The 12,777-nt window shown below is 43.1% G+C and overlaps 1 protein-coding gene across 1 annotated transcript; it reads right to left on the reverse strand.

Moving 5' to 3' along the window:
- Positions 1-11,462: 11,462 nt before the first annotated feature.
- Positions 11,463-12,551, reverse strand: LOC125515261 (leucine-rich repeat extensin-like protein 5). Its single transcript, XM_048680698.1, has one exon. The coding sequence runs from the start codon at positions 12,404-12,406 to the stop codon at positions 11,636-11,638; it is 771 nt and encodes a 256-aa protein (XP_048536655.1). The 5' UTR covers positions 12,407-12,551; the 3' UTR covers positions 11,463-11,635.
- Between the last annotated feature and the right edge of the window lie 226 nt (positions 12,552-12,777).

The following is a 12,777-nucleotide window of genomic DNA, read 5'->3' on the forward strand; positions in this document are numbered from 1 at the left end:
ACGATATCACGGCCCACTACATGTGAAGACGGTCTTTGGCAACTATACCCTGTGCATATGTCGGGCCGGGCCGGGCTGAAAAAAAATCCCGGTGCTGAAATCCTAGGTCTGAGCCTGGCTCGGGCATTGGGCCTAATAAAATCTGGCCCGTGCCCGAAAAATCTTGACACGGCCTAGTTGGTCTGGCCTGACTACAGCTAAAATTTTGATTTTCGCAAGCCCGGGCCCGGCTTGATCTGTCCGTTGGGCTCAATCTTCCAGGCCCGAGCCTGGTCTGATAGCACGATCAGGCCCCGCCCGGCTTGGGATTTTTGGCCTGGGTCGGGTCAGGCCGTCCGGGCTGGCCTGCTCATGGCCAGGTATCGCAACCTGGTTTATAGGGAGTCACTCACCAGCGGGTATCCTTTGCAGCAGGCACCTGCTGGCTCGTAAGGGCAACTCCGACGGGGCAACCCATTTTAATAGACCGAGGGTGGTGAAGGAGAATGTGGGTGATCACGAAGATCTGATAGTCGCCGAAGGTGCAGAACTTAGGGTGATCGAATCGTCTAGAGGAAAGAAACCCTAGAGGCCGCTAGGGGAAAACCCCTATTCTACTAATGAGGCCCGTGGGCGTCACCTTGTTAATACACACAACATGTGTTAAATAGGAAATCCTAATGCTTACGTCCCCACCCTTGCCTGTGCAATCTATTAGCTGAATTATCTCAAGCTCATGAGCATATAGATGAAACTTAAAAAAGGTAAATTTGATATAAGCCACTACAGTTTTTTTTGTTTTCAGAAATGACATTACTATTATCGCAAATTGAAACTTGCTGCTGTAATTATTACATATTTAGAAATATGCCAATCCATGTCATTTTAGAATACTAGATGACACCTCCGCGTGTTGCTGCAGGAAATTTTTAGCACGCACAGGTAGAAGTTAATTTTGACGAACTCATGTAGTTTAAATGTTCAATAGTAGTAATAGCCCAAAAAGAAATAATAGAAAGAAATTTAAGTATAAGGTAATACAGACAATTAAACAAATTGACCATGGAGAAATCACGACGAAAAGGAATTCAAACATGTACTTTGGTCAACGGAGGCAAGCAATTTAGACATTGTTCTTATGTACTCTGGTTAGAGTATATCAATAGGTTTGTACTTAATATGATCCTTTTCTTTACATGGTAATACATGTCTTATTTATATCATAAGGATCATAATACAAGCCACATACATACCGACCTAGCAAAACTTAAAAAATAGTAGAACGCTAGCCTTTGCAAGAAGGAACACCGGTCAAGAAGTAAAATTACAAACAAGACTGAAGAAACCTTCGAGCTTGACACCAATGCCCGTCATCTGCCTCTGTTACCACCACAGCAGCCACCAAAGAAAAAAGTGACGGTTCACCTCCACACCCGAGTTCGACGTGGCTTCATCGCTGATATGCATCTTTGCGGACCTCCAAGGTGACTTGCCAAAGGCGAAACCATTATCGTTGAAAAAATTGCTGGCATGGCCCACTCAGTAAATGCAAGAGGTGGGAAAAGTATGGCTGATATGGCTCATTGCTGAGTGGACATGGCGCATGTTAAGATAAATAAGGCAATGGAGATGAACTTCTTAGGTATATATAGGATTAGCCATCACACTCCTGAAAAAGGAGCATTGGCTATCATGTACAAGTATTTCAACTTGTATTTGTGTACGGATGGTAACGCCCTCACTTCACGCTTATTCACTTCATTTGTCACCTATCTCCCTCGAAATAGCTCCTCTCCGCCACCTCCTTTCTCGCCCATGACGATGGCCCCCGCCTCCCCTTCTGCTCTCCTCCTCCCTATTTGTTGCTTATGCCTGTCATCGCCTCCTCGGTTGCTTGCCTCTTGCAAATCCCCTTGTAACCCTGACCCAACCAACAACCGGGTAGCAACATGGAGGCGACCACCATCGCTAACCCTTGTACTCTACCTCACCCAACGACTATCTTTTCTGCTCATTCCCATGACGTCCATGATATCGGTTCAAATAGGAATTAGTAAACCAACAAACATTTACCAAGATATCTCTGAGACTCGAAAGCTCTACAAGCATGTACAAGATATTTAGATATATTGAATAGACAAGCGTGCCACAATAGATATATGTCACAAATTATTTCATGGAGAAATGTGATTATGTTTACCTTCAGTTGCTTTGGTTAGATTTAGAGGCAAATCAGGTCTAGCTATTGATTTTCTTAAATTGTGGCAAGATAAAACTCAAGTAGCTTACTTTTCATTGAACACAATCGTATTTCACATTGGAATTGTTTAACACAAAACAATGTATTTAATGTTGGGCATCATAAGTGGTCAATTATGTTGGTGAGTTCAAACAGGATAAATTGTATGCTAGTGGGAGTATCACTAGAAAATAACATATATTTAGTGAGAAAGTGAGTTGTAGGAGGTAAAAATGCTTAGTATAAATAGTGGGAACCATTTATTCTTATTCTTTGTGCCAATAGCTTGCTGGAAAGAATCCCAAAATCTGGAAGTGAAAAATGCTTCCACCGTCTGAGGGGATCAATTGAGGAATACCGTGCAAGGAGACCACTCTGGAAGTGTACAATTCTGCCAACTGAGCTGTTGTGATTGAATCCTTGACTGGTAAGAAGTGAGCGACTTTAGTGAGCTTATCAATGACCATGAAGATAGTGCCATTACCTTTCTTGGATTTGGGAAAACCAGTGACAAAATCCATCTCTGTGTGATCGAATTTCCACTCAGGAATAGGGAGAGGTTGAAGGAGTCTTGCCGGATGATGGTGTTTCATCTTCACTCTGCGGGAAACATCACACTCGTTGACAAACTGAGCAATCTCACATTTCATACGAGTCCACCAGAAATTTTTCTTGAGATCATGATACATATTGGAGCTGCCTGGATGGATGGAAAGGAGGGAATTATGTGCTTCATCCATTATGACTTTGCTAAGATCACCCTTGGGTAGTACAAGCCGGTCCTCAAAGAACAAGGTGTCTTTGTCATCGATGTGATATCACTTGTACTTGGGAATGCCCTTGGCAATGCCATCTTTCACTTTCTTCACCATGGAATTAAGAAGTTGAGCTTCGCAAATTTGAGCCTCCAAGGTTGGAGTCACTTGAAGATTGAAAAAAAACCCTTGAGGAATGAATTGGAGGTTGAGCTTCCTGAAATCTTCACAAAGGTCGGGCTGGACTGGCTTGAGAATGAGGGTGTTGCAATATGCTTTTCTGCTTAGAGCATCTGCAATGACACTGGCTTTGCCTGGGGTATACTCAATGAATTATACTCTTGAATCATCTCCACCCAACGAGTCTGATGGTGATTGGGGTTGGGCTGAGTGAAAATGTATTTCAAGCTCTTATGACCGGCATAAACTTCAACTTGTTTGCCCAGTAATAGATGCCTCCAGGTTATCAAAGCATGGGCAACTGCTGCCAACTCAAGGTCGTGAGTGGGGTAGTTATTCTTATTTGGCCTCAATTGTTGAGAATTATATGCCACAACTTGATTTTCTTGCATGAGAAATGCACCAAGACCTTGCAACGGGGCACCGCAGAACACTTGGAAAGGCTTGGATTCATCGGGAGGTGTAAGAACCGGAGCTAAAATGAGCTTCTCTTTGAGTGTATTGAACACAACATCACATTCTAGAGTCCAAGAATACTTAGCATTCTTCTGGAGGAGGTTTTGACAAAGGCTTAGCAATCTTGGAGAAGTTCTCCACGAATCTTCTGCAATAGCTTTCAAGCCCGAGAAAACTTTGGAGTTGCTTCACATTCTAAGGAGGCTACCACTTGACAATAACTTCAACCTTTTCAGGATTTACCGAGATGCCCTTGGCTGAGATAACATGCCCGAAGTAGAGTACCTCATTGATCTAGAATTCACACTTTGAGAACTTGCATAGAAATGATGCTCCCTGAGCTTATCAAGCACTAAGCATAGATGCTTTGCATGCTCTTCCTTGGACTTGGAGAAAACCAGGATGTCATCAAGATAAACGAGGGCAAACTCATTTCTGTATGGAGAGAATACAAAGTTCATCATGCGAGAGAAAGTTGGAGGGTCATTTACAAGACCAAAGCCATCACTGTGTACTCGTATGAGCCAAAGCTTGTCACAAAAGCTGTTTTTGGAATGTCTTGCTCACAAATTTTGATTTGGTGTGGTAGCCCATACGAAGATCAAGCTTGGAGAACACCTTGGCACCTTTGAGTTGCTAGAATAATTCATTGATGTTGGGAATAGGTTTTCGGTTCTTGATCGTCTTCTTATTCAAGGGGCGGTAATTGACACAAAGTCTCTTCGTGCCATCTTTTTTCTTGACGAAGAGAACACCACATCCCCAAGGAGATGAACTTGGTATGATCAGACCGAGACGCTCTTGTTCATTGAGCCGCTCCTTCAACTCCTTTAGCTTTTCATGCCCAAGTTTATAAGGACGCATGTGGGCAGGTTTTGTGCCGGGCTCGAGTTCAGTCACAAACTCAACAGGCCAGTTAGGAGGCATTCCTTGTAATTCTTCTGGAAAAACATCCTCATAATCACCTGGAGGCCTAGTGGCCATCCCTGACCGCAAGTGAAGCAACCATCTTTATTGCATGCCTTGTTTTTTTCTTACCCTTCTTCCTAAAGTTGGTATTTTGATGGATTGTGTTCTTTCCTTTGAACTTGTGAGAATTCTTCTACACCATATTGGCACTAGAAGCTCCCTCAACCCTTTTGACATGAGAGTCATTTGCTCTGAAATTCTCTTCAATACCCAGATGATCGATGACATCCTCTACTAAGAATTCACATCTCTGATGTTTTAGAGAAGTAGCAAAGTTCCTCCAAAGAGGGAGTTTAACAATTATGCATCTCGGGACAAACTTATCTGGTAACTCACATTTAAGGAGTTTGAGCTCCTTGGCGATACATTATATCTCATGAGCCTAGTAAAGTACATGATGGTTCTCAACCACCCCATAGTCATGGAATTGCTCCATGGCATACAACTCGCTTTGAACATCTATTGCACTGAACACAGCTTTGAGCGCATCCCACAAGTTCTTGGCAACCCATATATGAAGACAAGGATTAACTAGCTTGTCTTCGATCACCCTCATAATGGTTATGACAAAGACATTGGTGGCCTCCAAGAATGACTTCTCCTGTTCTGGAGCAATTGTTCCATCAGGAGTGCCACCAGCGACCCTGAACACATTCATCATTATGAGCCACAAGGTAGTCTCGGTCTGCCAATGATTAAAATGAACCCCCGTAAACGGGTTCAGTTTCAATGTATTAGCAAAGCCTTAAATAAAAAATTGCCTATAAACATTAGGTTTTTGGATTATTGGATAAAGTAAAAATTTTGGTTTGATTTTGTAAATAAATCATGATGATAACAATATCAGTAACATCGATGAAAACCACAATGTCAGGGATGAACAGACCATACCTTGCAGTATGCCAAGACAAAGCCGCGGCCTCGGCCTGGTGCAGGTCGAGGGTGTAGTCGAAGAACAACAACGAGCACTCGTGCCCTCAAAAACCTAATCACCCTTCTCCAGGCGCAGGATCACAAAGAACGAGGTTCCAGAGCAGAGCGTGCACATGCCATAGGTTTGAACGCAACTCGTCAAAACACGTGCGTGCGAGGTAGGAGCTGAAAGAGGAGCGCGTCTGTACCATTCTTGTTTTCAAACTTCAATGACATGTAAAAGAGAATCTCCCATATGTTTGTCTCAACTCTCCTCCAAAATCGAGCTAGTACTAAACTTTCCACCATGTCATAACACCTTTGAGCTTTTCTAACGATTATTACCTATATGGGCCCTGGGCCCATCTATAATTCAAAATTTTGCACTAAGGAGTGCAATACACATGCGGTGCATATCATGGGCAGTTCAAGACTTTGTAAGGTTACAATCTGCAGTATTTTGGACTAGCTTGCAATTTTAGTTCAATCTACTATTTTGAACACATAAGTTCAGATAAATTAGTTTGTCCCGTGTAGACATCTCACGTGCTTCCAAAGTTGGGATTTGATGATTTCACGGACCAACTTTCATGATTCAGTGTTTGCTAGGGGTTGCTGGGCTAACTTGAAAGCATAGGGTTGATACTCCTTTTGCACTCAAATACATGGCATATAAATTCAGCCAAAAAGTCAATTCTTTCTAATATATAAGAAAAATATCAACAACTACAATATTGTATAAATATATTATAAAATTATATCTGATGGTGGACATATAGGTATTGATTTGACATTGTTTATCTTCATATTTCTGTATATACTTGGTCAAAGTTTGAAAGCATTGATTTTTCGACTGAATTTATATGCCATCTATTTGGGGACTGAGGTAGCAGTGTGAAAGTGATTAGACGAGGAGCTGGAGGGGTGGCCAACTTTTGACAGAGAGCACGGGGTGGATGGCGCAAATATGACAAGGTGCACGGGGCATCATCATTTCCCATCTGCAAAAGATGCTGCTATAAATAGTAGCCTACCCCATCGTTAGTGGCTGATTCAGGAGTAGGCAATGATCGCGCGAACACGTCTAGAGAGTGTGCCGTGTGGGTCTAGAGCAATCGATGTGTTCCTCCACTTACTGATGAGAGAGAGAGAGAGAGAGAGAGAGAGAGAGAGTAGTAGTATTTGAAATGTCCTCGTGGAAAAGGCGCCCGCCTTTCTGATGGGTTTTTAGATGTGCTGCGCCCCCGATCTTGCATGTTGTCCTACCGACATCTCTACTCTATATTACTTTACCAGCAATCTCTCTCTCCGCTAGGGTTTACCGGGGTTTTTCTTTCAAAAGGAAAAGTACAGCATTCCTGGCCTCAGCATCACAATCATATACTGTATTGTTTATTACCTCCTCTGTAAACAAATACATGATGTTTTAGAGACTTGACACAAATCTCTAAAACATTATATATTTGTTTGCAGGCAAACATTTAATAATGCTAAGCAAAGCCAACCATAGATGCCCAAAGAATCGGCTTATACATTTAAGAAAAAAGGGGAAAAGGAAATATCCGAGGCCAATTACCTGGCGGCAGAAATTGTTTTCAGGCTTAGTTTGTTGGCGTTGCTTGATACTTGTACAGTTGTACTGATGACAATGTGTGTCTTTACGTCCAAACAAAAATGACAGACTTTCTTTTCATATAAAATGACGACATAGGCAGAATCCTTTTGAGCTATGCTAATAACATATGAATCATGCATGACGCTGCAGCTCACTTCCCGTGTGAAAAGCTTTGTAAAATATATCCTTCGGTGCGAAGTATAAGTCAGATATTTCTTAGTCATCCATTCATAGCTTTATTTTTTTGCAATACTTCTTTTTCCTTCTGAGTAGATAAGGCAGGGGAGACCATATGTAGCAGACAGATGTATGTGGCAAACAATGTTAGACGATGATGCAATCATGGATATCTTTGGCATGGAGGACACCTTTGCAGATGCTCTGTTCAGAGCGTTACATGTGTAGCATCTATGATAACTCGCGAAAAGCAGATGCACAGATTAGGAAGGGTTTACATGCCTCGAGATAGTGGCATATACACATCGATTAGGAAAGATAATAACTCTGTTGTAAAAGAAAAAGTAAAGATCACACACTTATAAGCGTACATGTTCAGATACAAAGGAGAGATGGATATGCCATATAATTTATTTATCATATTATTTGGAATTACATTTACACCTTTAATTACATAAATATGTTTATCGGCTCACATAGCTTCTTGTGTTTATTCTAAATCGGGATATGTAATAGTATGACATCGCACAAACAAAGCTTCTGCCCCGCTTTATAGATACAACACAAAACACAAGTACACGGTTGAACGATATATGGTGAGGAGGAAGCCCTCAAAGAAGCATAACCTTGGAAAAACCGAACAACATACATCGGAATGGTAATGCCGCTGAGCAAGATATAGGAGGGCCTAAAGAGTACACTACAACACGACTAACGCCACCTGAGTTCACGGCCCTTCCCTCAAGAGGAAACAGCAGAAAGCGTCGCCGTCCACGCGTCTGATGGAGCGGACAAGGGTTCTCACTTGGAACCCTAACATGAGAAGCGCAACTGCAACAACATCCTCAAGAGGAAAGCGGCATCCATGGGCATCATCGCCGTCGGCGCCTGAGCACATAGCTTTCGCTCGATTGCTTCCCCATGCCACAAAGGACCACAATCAACTACCGCGGCTAAGCCAACATCTGCAGATCCATCTCAAGGCCCCTCCCCAGCCACAACACAGAAGCGCTAGCCCATGACATGCGTGCCTGCTGAGAGAGGGGGAGACCCGCCGCCGCCAGCCGCAAGCGACCACGCCACCATGGGCAACCGGCATCGGGCCACCACCAACGCTGCCAACCGCCACCACCTGAAGAACGACCACAGGAGCTAGCCCGCACCACCCACCTCCGTCCGCAACTCGATCTACTACCACAGGCAGGCCCCAGTAGGAACCATCACGCAACCACCATAGATCTACCCCGCCATTGTTCCCCACGTCGAGTCCGGGCGCCCTCTGCAGGCCAGGCGTGCCCTTTGCCGCTGCCACCTTGCGAGGGGAGCAAGAGAGCCCCGCCACCACCCAAACCAACCGGGCTTTGCCCGACGGTGCACACACACGTGTGTGTGTGTGGGGGGGGGGGGGGGGGGGGGGGGGGGGGGGGGGGGGGGGGTAGAGAGAAGGCTGGGTGGCGAAGGAGGAAGGGGCCTACCTCGCCAATACGCAAAGGCGTCGCGGACGAGCGGAATTAGAAATTTCATGTGTACCCGTGAAGGTATGATCTAGATGAAAATAATGGATTCGAGCTAAAATCTTCACAGTTAAATAATATATCAGAAAAGTGACCAGCAATTATCCCTCCAATTTCCCCTCTTTGGCTCGACACATGTCCATGTGTGGTAGCAATATTTTCTAAACTTTTGTCATTTCCAAGTAAATAAAACCACGTCAAGTATTTTAGGCCTCCTTTGGTTTGGGGGAATTATAGGATAGTATACTTATAGGAACTTTTCCTTGAGAGCACTTTGGTTCATAGAAATGGATTCCTATTCCTATATAGGATTGATTCCTATTCTCCACATTCATAGGAAAATAAATATAAGCCTAGACTCAATGAAAAAATTCCTATAATGTGAACCAAATGGCATCCCTCTTTCTGTTCCTACTCATAGGATTTGAAACACATGCCATCTCATTTTTTATAATTTTTTTATTCCTATGATAATCTTATCCTGTGAACCAAAGAGGGCTTAAGAATGGAGAGTACCGTCTTTCCTGCACAATCACATACCACACCCTATCAGGGGACGGGGGAGTATCTTTTTTCCTGAATAATCACATACCCTATCAGGCGTTTAGTCATGAATCGCTGATATATATACATATAATATAGACTTCTTGTGAAGAAATGGAGGCAGACCATCCACTTGCCGCTAGCTTTGACTTCTCCTACTGAAAGAAGATCAACAGATTCTTCATCATTTCAGGTACAACAGATCATTTCGTCAATTTGGCTCCTTGCAGTACGCTCTATGATCCGAGCAGCTTTATATATGAAAAAATAGAACGAAAGATTGTGCTAAAATTTTATAATAAGTAAATAGGTACGAGAATCATTTTGATACTACACCCTTTATCTAAAAAGGAGAGACAATCATTATGATGCATTTGTCTTACATGAACCTTTTGATTCCTTTGGTAGAGTATTATTATATGTAGTATATACTGTATATGTGATTAAAAAGGAAAAAAAAGTCAAGAGGACAGAGAAAAGGTTGGTACAATGCATAAAGAGATGGACCTTTTAATAATTTTACATATGCACACGTGATGGCACAAAGTATGCTCATTAAATATTTTAGTATATGTAGCAGACAGTTATGCGTGAGATCTTTCAAAGTACATATACAATTTAAACGGCTGTAGGTTTAACTATGAACACAATACCTTAATTTCTCGATTAAATACTCCCTCTGTTCCTAACTATAAGTCTTTGTAGAGATTTCACTATGAACCACATACGGATGTATATAGATGCATTTTAGATTGTAAATTAACTCATTTTGCTCCATATATAGTTCATAGTGGAATCTCTGCAAAGACTTAATATTTAGGAACGGAGGGAGTAGATGCCATAGTACTGGCTTACTAGTACTTCCAGTGACAGGGTCCATATAGTCGTGAACTCGTGATCACTTGATTTCTCATGGTTAAAAAATGATTCTCGTACAAATGAATTTGGCTTAAATGATTGTCCGTTAATTAACTTATGAAAATAATATATAATTGGAAAAAATGAACATACAAAGCAATGTGATTTATATTTAAATTAAAATTTACTATGCATTATGTATTTTGTTTAATTTGAATAGAGTTATGATATATGTAATAAAATAATTATCTATAGTTACCTCTAAATAGTGAAGTCATAAACAATTAGCTGTTGACAATAAAGGACAAAAATGCTTTCAAGCCTGAGGCAAATTATTGCATCATGTGTAGTGTACATTTCAAAGAAATAGAATCTGAAAAGAAAAACAGTGAACACATTAATCTATTTGTGACCACGAGAACTAAATTTCCTGTCCACCTAGCCTCTATTAGTTCGGTTTTCTTAATTGGTTCAGAATAAATCCGTCATGTGTGTGTGTGTGTGTGTGTGTGTGTGTGTGTGTGTGTGTGGAACAAAACCATCATGCTGATATGCGATAACGAAGAATAAGATCAAAATAATATACCATGCATATTACTTTACATGTGTTCGATTATTACAAAGAGAAGACCAAGGAGCTTGCCTTTCCTCCTGACAAAAAGGAAGCCTTCATTGCTAAAGTCAGCAAGAAACAACACCAAGGAATAATTATTCAACATATGGAAAGGAACACAACGTAATAACTAAGATCGGTCATGCATCCATTTTGATTCACAACAAATATCATTTGCAAAGAAGAGCTACGAAATACATCAACTTTTTATTAACAGGAGATTTGTTCCATAAGTTCCAGTGTCAGCCTATTCATCCCTAAGTCTAGCATTTTTTCCCCACGGTATGGAATACATCCAAATTAAGCAGAGAGGCAAAGTGTTGGATCATTTCAACACTTCTTCATGACTAAGGAGAGGTGTTGGATCATTTCATCTCATCTCGACAAGGACAATTCCTTGGCTAGCGATGGAAACCGAACAAAGCACCTTACAATATATTAATTACCTCTGTCCTAAAAAGCTTGTCTTGAATTTATCTAGATACGGATGTATCTAACTCAAAAACGCATCTAGATATATCCGTATCTAGACAAATCTAAGACAAACTTTTTGAGATGGAGGGAGTATACACAATACATAGTGTAAGAATCGTAAATCATGCAAGAAGCAATGCATGTGTTACTTCAATTAATTATTAATTTGCACCAAAAATCACCATCAATCAAATTATAAACTCACATTTTGTGTCAAAGGAACTAACAATTAAGCAGCCTGCCAAATGCCAATAGAGTATCAAAAGCTGTTCCTCCATCTCAATTTCCATCCACATCACACAAAGACCACTCAGCACGCTCACACAGAAAGAGAGATACGTCAAGTACTAGCTAGTGCTGGTCGTACTTATCTCCGGCGCCGCCTAAGGAAGAGAAGAACCCAGCATGGTCGCCGTTCGCCGCCTTGTCGCCTTCCGCCGATGCCGAAGTCTCAGTCTCGAAGTCGTCAAACGGGTTGAAATTGAAATCTCCCATGCCGTGGCCGTGGTGGCCACCGTACTGATCAGCAGAACCTGATCCTCTGGCCGTCGTAACATCAGCGGGGGTACTTGGCATCGCGTTGCTCCTCGCCAACAGCGTGAGCGCGTGCATGAGAGAGTTGGCTCCGCCGCCGGTGGTGGTGCAAGTGCCGATGGAGGACAGCAGTGCAGGGTTTTGCTGCGGGTACTTGAGAGGGCACGGGCGTACCAGGAAGGGGGAGCCGTAGGCGGAGGCGCCACCGAGGAGCCGCGGGCGGACGAACGGGGACGGCCCGACGGCAAATGGTGGCGCCGGGAAGCCGGTGAACTCCTGTACCATGGCGCGGAAGTTGGAGGTGTCGGTGGTGAGCACGGTGGTGGGTGGGCGGCGGGAGGCTCTGGGGCGCTTCTTGGGCGGCTTTGACGGGGCCGCAGGGTGAGGTGGAGTCGCTGTTGCCCGCGTGGGGGAGGATGTGGGCAAGAAGCCTTGAAAGGTGGAGTCGTGGTCGAAGTATAGGCTAGCGGGGGATGGGGATGAGGGGAGGAAGAGGCCGTGGGGGTCGACGGAGGAGAATTCTTGTTCGGCCCCAGTGCCCGGGAGCGAGGGAGAGGACGGGAGGCTGCCACTGGTGGTGGACGCCATGGATTGGTGGATGGCTCGACCTCGATGGAAGAAGATGTGCACGTACGGGATGGACTGGTAGATAGATAGGGTTTGGTGTGGAATTTGGGGAGATCTTGATGTGGGTGGATTACCGATGAACAAGCTAGCTCGGAGGGGAAAAGGTTGACGACGACAGGAGAATAGATATGGGAGTGGTGGATGTGAGGAGGAGGAGCTGCCAACTTTGTTTTCTCTTTCCATTTTTTGGCATGTCTACTTTTTTTTGCATTTTTAGATACACGGTACAAAATGAAGACCTTTGTTACATACACGCTCCTACACTCACATTTATGAAAGCACAACATACCTTACAAGAACCTCCGAGAAATGGAGCTGAAAGATCCTAAGAG

The sequence above is a fragment of the Triticum urartu genome, chromosome 6, assembly GCF_003073215.2.
Source record: "Triticum urartu cultivar G1812 chromosome 6, Tu2.1, whole genome shotgun sequence".
Classification (NCBI taxonomy): Eukaryota; Viridiplantae; Streptophyta; class Magnoliopsida; order Poales; family Poaceae; genus Triticum; species Triticum urartu.

What these genes read in the sequence shown, in the direction of transcription:
- LOC125515261 (XM_048680698.1), bottom strand. Translation starts at nt 12,406, where the DNA reads ATGGCGTCCACCACCAGTGGCAGCCTCCCGTCCTCTCCCTCGCTCCCG.